This window comes from Panthera uncia, chromosome B4, assembly GCF_023721935.1.
Source record: "Panthera uncia isolate 11264 chromosome B4, Puncia_PCG_1.0, whole genome shotgun sequence".
Lineage (NCBI taxonomy): Eukaryota > Metazoa > Chordata > Mammalia > Carnivora > Felidae > Panthera > Panthera uncia.
In genome coordinates this window covers 47969759-47979982 of record NC_064809.1, presented here as the reverse complement: position 1 = coordinate 47979982, position 10224 = coordinate 47969759, and the positions used below count along the sequence as shown (strand labels likewise).

Genomic DNA, 10224 nt, shown 5'->3' with positions numbered 1-10224 from the left:
AAAAAAAAAAAAAAAAAAAAAAAAAAAGTGGATGAATATAAGAAAACAAAAAGCGCTTTGCCTAACTTTAAGATTTAAACTTTCATTCCAGGGGTGCCCAGGTGGCTGAGTTGGTTAAGCATCCAATTCTTAGCTTCAGCTCAGGTCATAATCTCACAGTTGGTGAGTTCCAGCCCCACATCAGGCTTTGACAGCGTGGAGCCTGCTTGGGATTCTCTCTCTCCCTCTCTCTCTCTCTCTCAATGCCCTTCTCACTCTCTCTCAAAATAAATAAATAAACTTTAATAAATAAATAAATAAATAAATAAATAAATAAAATTTCATTCCAAATACTTAAAAAATTTTAAAATAACTTTGCAGTGGAAAACCACCATTACCAAAATCTACATTCTCCACCAAAGTTATGCTTTAGCAGGAGTGGCAAAAATGAGCTCCCTACATCCCTGATTCTTATCTAAGTTCTTAAAGGGAAAATAAAAATTACAATGCAAGAAGGCACTTGGTTATCACAATCCATTTAAGGTACAGTTTAGGTACATCTATCTAATTTCTTAAATAGACAAAAAAGTAACTGCTTATCACATTCGCAATTATTTTAATTGTAGACTTGGCTTGATGCCCAGCTCCTGAATCAGATGTAGGTCTTTGAAAGCAGGAACTATCTTTGTCCATCTTATATCCAGGGTAATATTACCCAGTACACAATTCGTACTCAATAACTAACTATTTTTTGAATGAATAAATATGCTTCATAAAATACAAAATCCCATCATGGTTCTTGGTTTGACAACTAGCCAAAACTAATCTCCTTTATCTGTGTTTTAAATAAGTAAGTTGCCCTTTCTGTTTGTTCTGACTTGCACTACAGAAAAGTCTCCACAGAGAAAAATAATCTCTACATTCCTCAGTAATCACAGCCCCTGATCATTCTAATTGCGGATATATGCCTAAAACAACCTCTTATTAATGCGCTACAGAAAATCCATAGACTTGTCCCCATTCCTCCAAATTAAAAATCAGTTTTGTTACTTTTTTTCCTATTGTTTTTCAGATATAAGCTATTTGAAACTTTTCTTTCTGTACACAAAAGCTGACAGATACACAGATACAGAGTGGAAAGGTCTTAGAAGTCACCTAATACAATATCCCTACTTTCCAGATGTCTCCAAAGAAAATCACAATTGAAATAAAGTCACACTGTCAACATGGTTCCTAAGCCTCTTGGGACAAAACAAATATCAACTTTAATGATATTCAGAAAAGAGGGAGGTGTACATCCGCCAGCTCCTGTCTACAAAGAAAGGCCAAGGCAGAAGCCCCAGTTCTCCCAAGCAAGTAGTTCTAAATTCACTTGTTCATTCAACAATTACGTTTGAGGGCTTTCTGGCGTGGTAGACGCTATTCTAGGTGCCTGAGATACCTCAATGAACAAAAAGAAAGATCACTGCCCATGCTGTACCTACACATTAGGCAGAACTTTGGAGGCATCCAGGAGAATAAAGAAAAGAACATAGGTTCATTTTAAGAGAATGCGCAGGGCCAGAAGCAAACCTTAGCACCACTAGTGGTTCTCAAACTTGAATGTGTTTCAGAACCATCCAGAGGAATTATTAAAAACTCGGAAGGCCCTGTGCCACCCCAGAGCTTCTGATTCATTAAGATCTCAATGGGGCCTCAAATGTCCATTGACAGATGAAGGGATAAAGGTGTGGTATATATATACAATTGAGTATTACTCAGCAAAAAGAATCAAATCTTGCCATTTGCAGCTACGTGGATGGAACTAGAGGATATTATGCTAAGTGAAATTAGTCAGTTAGACAAAGATAAATATCATCTGACTTCACTCATATGTGGAATTTAAGATATAAAACAGATGAACATAAGGGAAGGGAAGCAAAAATAATATAAAAACAGGGAGGGGGACAAAACATAAGAGATTCTTAAATATAGAAAACAAACTGAGGGTTGCCGGGGGGGCTGTGGGTGCAGGGATGGGCTAAATGGATAAGGGGCATTAAGGAGGGCACTTGGGATGAGCACTGGGTGTTATACATAGGGGATGAATCAAAGGAATCTACTCCTGAAATCATTATTGCACTATATGCTAACTTGGATGTAAACTAAAAAATATATATACATATACAATATATACATATACATATATACATATATACATATATATATGGCAAAAAAAAAAGTAGAAAAAAATATCTCAGTGGGGCCTTAGAATTTACATCTCTAATAAGCTCTCATCTAATGTAGACACTGCTAATCTAGGAAGCAAACTTTGAGAACCACTGACCTAGCTGGAAACAAAACAAGTAACCTGGCCAGAACCATAGGCTGCTTGACACCAGACCCAGATTTAGGGGTTTCTCCCTTCTAACTCCAAAATGGTCAAGTCTTTATGAAGATATACTTGCCCGCTTAGGGCAAACACTGCCCAAAGAAAAACGTTCTTTTAGCTCTATGTTTCAGTTGGAGAAAATCAGAAATAAATGCTTTAAGTATAAAAGACCTTAAGCAGATTGCACTGACCACTAAACACTGACATAAAAACTAACATTAAAGTTAGAGAATTTGTTCTTTCTTTCATGTGTCTAAATGCCATGATAAAAGCATGTTTTCCCTAAAGGGCTTTATCATAAGGGCCAGGTTCAGTCTCAAATGAGCCTATTAATTAAAAAAAAAAAAAAAATCTATTAACTAAAAGTATATACACTAAAATATAAATAAGTGATTGGATTAGTAACAATTTTAGTTTTTTTGTGCCAATTGTATTTTCTAAAATTTTTACAATAAACATGCATTTCTTTTGTAATAGGAAAGAGAATAAAAGTTACTTTCTTTAAAAAAGTGACAGTGTTCATTTAAAAAGACCTTTAATTAGAAAACTATAAAAGGCATTAGTTAATATGCAGCATAAATTAATACTGAATGATTTTTTTTCTCAGTACATAAATTCAAATAACTTATTTTACATTTTAGGTTAAATCTCTGTCTGGATTAATGATTAATATCAGTGAAGGAAAAAAATCCTTGAAATATATCTGATTTTATTTAAACAAAGAGAATAAAACAAAACCATGATCCTTTAAATAACTGCATAAAAATTACATTTACTATTATTCTACATAGCAATTGTGGGGTTTTTTTGTCATTTAGGATTTTTTTTAAGTTTATTTGTTTTGATGGGAGGAGACAGAAGAGAGAGAAAGCAGAAGTGAACATGTGAGGGAGGGGCAGAGAGAAAGGGAGAGAGAATCCCAAGCAGGCTCCACACTGTAACCACATAGTTGGACGTGGGGCTCAAACTCATGAACCCCAGGTTCATGACCTGAGCCAAAATCAAGAGTCAAATGCTTAACCAACGGAGCTACCCAGGTGCCCCACAGCAATTTTTTGTCATTACTATTACTTTTCAACAAATGTATGGAAGTGATGGGAAATCTTCCAAGTTAAGAAAGCTTTGATTGTATTTCTTGAAAGAAAAATAAACATGTAAGTTTTGGAAAAATAATGTTGTATCCTTGATGTGTACAAAGTTAAGACATCCATATCCCTGAAGATACCAAGGTAAGACCTACACTCCATCTCATACCCCATCCACCATCTATGTGGATCTTCTAATCTAGGGGTATTCCTTATTACTAAAGTCCACATTCCATAGATACAACTAGAGTTTATTTTATTTATTTATTTATTTATTTATTTATTTATTTATTTATTTTTAGAGTTTAAAACATAATCTTCTGGGGCACCTGGGTGGCTCAGTCAGTTAAGCATGGGACTTCGGCTCAGGTCATGATCTCAGAATTCATGAGTTTGAGCCCCACGTCGGACTCTGTGCTGACAGCTCAGAGCCTCCTTTGGATTCTGTGTCTCCCTCTCTTTCTGTGCCTCTCCCTTACTGCTCTCATGCTCTGCCTCTCTCTCTCTCTCTCTCAAAAATAAATAAATACATAAGTACATAAATAAATAAATACATAAATACATAAATATATAAATAAGGCATAATCTTCTAAACAGCAATGACTAAAAGAGAATAAATTTGATGAAGAAATCAAGTGTCTTTATAAATCACACGCTAATGATTTAACAAAATTTCTGGACTACTTTTAGTCTAGAGTACTTAGAACAGTCACTTTTAAAGAAAATAAAGCACCTTATGTGTTATATACAATCATAGCTAATTTTCTGAAAATTAACCTCTAAAAATGTAATTCTATACAATATTACTATTCATTAACACTTATTAGGTACCCACAATGTACCAAACACTTTACATCCTCTCATTTGATCTCCAAACTACCCTATGAAGTACTATTACAACCATTTTACAGATTAAGAAATTTAAGCACAAGTGATTAAGTAATTTGCCCAAAGTCACACAGCTAAAGTGAAGAACCAGGATACAGATACCCCAGCTATGATACTTAAACTGAGATCCTTGACCTTCGGCTCCGATCATGGTTTTGCTACGTTTTGAATTATAAATTTTTCACATTTTAGGAAATCAGAACTAAACTTTTCACCCAGTAATATTTAATAATATCAGTTAAATGAAAAATACTGACATAATTCAGGCACTCTTACAAATCTCTGTACCTCTAAAATCATACACAATTTACAGTAAGTTCTACAGTACAGAGATCTGGCAACTTTTCCACCAGCATGCCTTTTTGGAATACAGCTGTGTTAAAATTATCTACAGAAATCCAGCATGCACAGGGACTCTACTGAGTGGGTACAGAGGTTTTTATCTTGTTTTGTTTGGGTTGCTTTCTGTTTTGGTTTTTTTCGTATTTTGGTTTGGTTTTTGGTTTGGTTTTGTTCTTTGCAACCAGAAAGCTAGAAGGTGAACGCATTAAGTTGGAAGATGAAAGTCGAATCCTTTGCTGTCTTCCGCTTACAACATAAGGCCTGGGTGCCAATGTGCACAAGAGTTCCTAAGTCTCGGAGGATCGGCCTTTGCTCAGGGTGCGTGCGGACCCGGCGCCACCCCTTCCCGCCCCGTCGAGCACTCCCGGCGGCCGACGCCAGGGCACCGGGTGGCGGCGAGCCCCGCGTTCGGCGGAGGGCGGGGGACGGAAGGCGATGGAGACGGGCGAGGACAACCCGCGGGGGCCTTACCCAGCTCCGTGCCCAAGTTGCGAGCGGACATGGCGCGGGCCACAGCAGCAGTCGCAGGCTCCTCAACGCCCAGCTCACCTCCTCCCAGCGCTTCCTGCGTCCCACCCCCTCGGCTCCGGCGCGCTCGCCCCGCCCCTGTCCCTCTGGGGGCGGAGCCGGCGACCCCTGCCCCCGGGCCCTCCCCCCCCCCCCCCGGCCCTCTGCCCCGGGCCCTCTGCCCCCGGGCCCTCTGCCCCCGTCTGCTGCGCCGCGTAGGAATCCTGCCGCCCATCGCCCTGGCTCCTTCCCGCAGGTATGCGACTCGAGCCCTAGCTCCCGAAACAATGCCACCAAAACCCGTTTTAAAATGCTTGAGTTGCCAACTGCACTGAACAAAGACATTTCGAAACTTTTAACTGTAAGATTAAGTAACCAGAGGGGAGAGCATTCCTCCCAGTTACTGTCCGAGGGCAGAGCTCTGCAGCCCCATGCCTGAAGGGCAGCAGTGGTCCCTTAGCCTCGTAAGGGCGGCCAGCGAACAAACAAGGGTCCAGAGCACACTGGGACTTCTAACCTAGACCTCGTGAAAAAAAAGCAGATCAGTTGCCTGAAAAAAAAGGGGGTGGGGCTAGGAGTGAGAAGTCGGCTTTCTCAGCATAGCACTTGCAGTAATTAAGTGGGACAGTGGGCACATCAACTGCCTTTCTAAGGTTCATTTTCCTCGTCTCTAAGAAAAGACTTTGACGATTTCTTGGAGCTCTAAACTCTGAATCTGTAATACTAAGATTTTTTTCAGCCTAACTTTTCTGTAACCAGGAGGTTAAAATTGTCTAGAGTCATTCAACATAGACTACTAGTCAGCTCATCTCTACTCACCATAAAAGGCACCTCCTCTCTGCTGGAAGAAAGAAAACTAGTCGTGGCTTGTCCATCAGGAGCTAGTTACTGTGCTAGGTGCCTTTAGATGTATGATAGCATTTGAGTTTCAGAACAATCCTGCCAAGTATGTATTACATCTCATTGCTATACCTGCAGACACCAAGGTTCTGCGTAAAGAGGCATCCTGGGATACTGGAAACTGAGAAGGCTGGCAAAAGGCACACAAACCCCTTAATATACCAGCAATTCCACTAACAACTCATCTGTAAAATGGGGATGATCAAAATATATATGCCTTGCAAAGCTGTGTGTGTCGAGCACCTAGGAAATATTATGGCATATAATAGGTGCTCAACAAATGGAAGCTGTTAATGTTATTGTCAAGTTCACAAAACAATTATAGGACTCAACAGGAAAAGTAACCCCAGTCTTACTCCCTTACACTGAGCTGCCTCTCAGCTTTGTCAAGACATAGCTATTGCTCAGTAGTTTGAATGTGTCTAGATTCTAATCCATAGGGGCGCCTGGGTGGCGCAGTCGGTTAAGCGTCCGACTTCAGCCAGGTCACGATCTCGCGGTCAGTGAGTTCGAGCCCCGCGTCAGGCTCTGGACTGATGGCTCGGAGCCTGGAGCCTGTTTCCGATTCTGTGTCTCCCTCTCTCTCTGCCCCTCCCCCGTTCATGCTCTGTCTCTCTCTGTCCCAAAAATAAATAAAAAACGTTGAAAAAAAAAAAATAGATTCTAATCCATGTATAACAGCATGTTTTCCTTTATTTTTATTTTAACCCTCAAAAAGAGAAGAGCAAACCCTGAAAGTCTGGAGCACTTGCAGCTAGACCATCTGCTTTCAGGTAGAACATAAACAATGTCACAGAAAATCAACATCAGCCAAGGCCATTGTAACCATGATGAAACAACAAAAACAAGACCACTCGTACTCCTGTTTGAACACAAAAAAAAAAACATGAGCATGTCCAAAACACAAAAATGACAAAATGGCCCTTTTCCTGCCTAATGTAAGTGTCACTTCTTTATCTAGCAACTTTAACCTCACCCCCTTCTTCTTGTATTCTAAATGAGAATTAAGATGCTCTGTCATAGAACACTTGGGGCAGCTGGCTGGCTCAGTCAGAAAAGCATGCAACTCTTGATCTCAGAGTCGTGAGTTTGAGCCCCACATGGAGTGGAGAGACTACTAAAAAAATTTTTTTTAATTAAAAAAAAAACACAGAATTTTCACCACTTCCTTCCAGCATCCAACCCAGAGTAATGCTCTGCTTCCTTGAACCTTCCCCAAATCGTGGAACACAAGCCCATTTCTAACACTCTCTGACACACCTCAGAGTCCTGCATGGTGAGTGTTCTTCCTTGTTTCAATAAATTAATAAATCCAAATTTATCCAACCACAGGTGTGTTCCTGTGATCTTCAGCTAGGGAGCACTGACATCCATACAAAGACAATAAATGGAATTCTGCTTTTAGGGGCAGACACAACTCTAAGCCAGATTCTAAGCCACTTATATACACCCACATGCAACACAAATTTATTAAAACAAACAAAAACTGTGAGATCCTAACTTAGTTAAAACACAAGAATCAGGGAAGCCTCCTACAGCTGACATTTCAGCAATGTATCTGACAAAAACTTCTCAACGACTTTTTCTAAAATTGACATGTTGCTAATACTAATCTGGAATTAATCTCTACAGTTTGAAAGTATGTTAAACTTTCAGGATTCAGAAGGATAGTAGGGATAGAAGGCAAAAAAAATGAGTTTCATTTAACTTTTTATTTTAAATGTTTATTTATTGAGAGAAATAGAGAGAGAAGGAGTAGGGGGAGGCGCAAAGAGAGAGGGAAAGAGAGAGAATCCCAAGCAGGCTCTGAGCTGTCAAATCAGAGGCCAACTAGGGACTCCATCTCATTAACCATGAGATCATGCCCTGAGCTGAAATCCAGAGTCAGATGCTTAACCAATTTCCAGATGCCTCTTATTTTATTTTATTTTATTTTATTTTATTTTATTATTATATTTTTTGGAGATGGGGAGAGATAGAGCATATGAGTGAGGGAGAGCAGAGGGAGAGAGAGAATCCCAAGCAGTCCGCACACTCAGCATGGAGCCCGTCAAAGAGCTCGATCCCACGACCTGGAATCATGACCTGAGCTGAAATCAAGAGTGAGATGTTCAACCAACTGAGCCACCCAGGCACCCCAATTTTTTAAGTAAGCTCTATGCCTATGCCCAACATGGTCCTTGAACTGACGACCCTAAGATGAAGAGTTGCATGCTTTACAGACTGAGCCAGCTAGGCACCACACAAAATAAGTTTAATGGGGGAAAATATTGCCAAGTTTCACTTTGTGAATATCATTTTTAAACTTACTGCCTTCTGAAACTTTTGAAGTATCCCTAGGCAAGGCTTCTCCAAGAAAGATCTGTAGACCACTATTATGACACTGGAATCTCCCAGGAGTTTTTCCTAAAGCAAATTCTAGGCTTTACCACAGTCCTACTGAATCATAATCTCTAGGATCATGGAATCCATATTTTTTTTTAAGTTTATTTATTTATTTTGTGAGACAGAGAGAGGAGGGAGAAAGAGAATCCCAAGCAGGCTCCTGCTCAGTGCAGAGCCCAGCATGGGGCGTGATCTCACAACCATGAAATCACAACCTGAGCTGAAATCAAGAGTCAGCCACTTAACTGACTGAGCCACCCACACACCCCTGGAACCTATGATGTTTATGCAACCTAAATGTAAAGAATCATCAACCTAGGGGCAGAGAAAGCTATACATGTCACCCTGAAGCTTCAGCCCAAATTGGCTCTTACATGAATAAAGTTATTTCAAGTATAGTATTTTTTTAATCCATGCAAATTTTGTCATTCTTTTTTTTAATATAAACTTTAAATTGCCAGATAAATTACTTGTCTTCCCATCCCCACTCCTTCTTCAATTAAAAGTAAAGCTCTAGGACTATGTCATATTTATTCTTGAAGCCTCAAGAACCTACGATGCCTGGGACATAAGAGTAATCCAATTGTTAACCTTCAAAGGGCATGGACCATTTGTGTTTGGCTGTTCACATGCCTAAGGTTTAGTGGCATCATTGGTACACGGTAAACCGTGTATATTTGTTAAATGAATAACTGTATATTACTGGCGGGGCTATTTTTTTTATAATGCCCATGGTTTTATCCAGTCCAATTCCATTTGACTGTAGTCTCTATCCTATGATTTCTAAGAGCATTCAGAGATTCCTTAGGTAAATATTCACTTGGAATATATGGATTGTAACCAGATTTTCTAAATCAAAAGAGGAAAGATATAGAAGCAAGGAGGACCAGACAAGAGTAGGAATGGCAGAATCGAAATCTTTCAGAACTGAAGGGACACTTATAGAACATCTAATTTCTATTTCATGGTGAAATAAAAGAAATAAGAAGTATATTCAGTCTTTTATAGAAGATAAATTTATTCCATTTAAATAACAGTTCTTTATTCTGATACTAGGTCTTTACTACCAACTTGGATTTGTAAAAATGTCTCTTTTATGAAGACTGCAGTGGTAGAAAGAAAAAATTTAACAGCCTCACTTGGCAAGACTAAAAGCAAACCATTCTATCTTGCCCCTCACCCCTCCTTTTTCTTTAATCTATTGGTCCACAAAATCCCAAAGTTAGAGAATCATTGGTAGAATAAATCTATAATACTAGCTAATACTAAGTGCTTCCTATGAGTTAAGTTCTTTACATTATTCAAGATTTCAGAAAAAAAAAAAAACCCTGTTAGCTATTTCCAAAAAGATGTATGTGTGAACTATCAATTTCTTTTACAGATAAAGAAACTAAGGCACAGAGAAATTAGTTTATGTGCTAGAGGATGATTTAAAACCCAGGCAGTAGGGGCACCTGGGTGGCTCAGTCAGACTCTTGACTTCTGCTCAGGTCATGATCTCAGAATCGTGGGATCAAGCCCCATGTCAGGCTTCACCCTCAGCATGGAGCCTGCTTCGGATTTTCTCTCTCTCTCTCTCTCTCTCCCTCTGCCCCTTTCCCTTGCTCATGCTCTCTCTCTAAAGTAAAAAAATAAATGAGTATTCTCCTTCTCCCTCTCCTTCTGCCCTTCCCCTGCCTACAGACCACACACATACTGTTCCCACTATCTTGTTGAACCCAAACTCATTAGATCGGCCATTTAACCTCTGAAAGTCAGGTTTTCCGT

General features: G+C 39.5%; 1 protein-coding gene across 1 annotated transcript in view; it reads right to left on the bottom strand.

Moving 5' to 3' along the window:
* Positions 1–5300, bottom strand: part of DERA (deoxyribose-phosphate aldolase) — a 114957-nt gene extending 109657 nt beyond the window's left edge. The window contains exon 1 of the mRNA XM_049625146.1: positions 5137–5300. Coding sequence (XP_049481103.1) covers positions 5137–5167 — 31 coding nt within the window. The 5' untranslated portion in view covers positions 5168–5300. The remainder of the gene's footprint in view (positions 1–5136) is intronic.
* Between the last annotated feature and the right edge of the window lie 4924 nt (positions 5301–10224).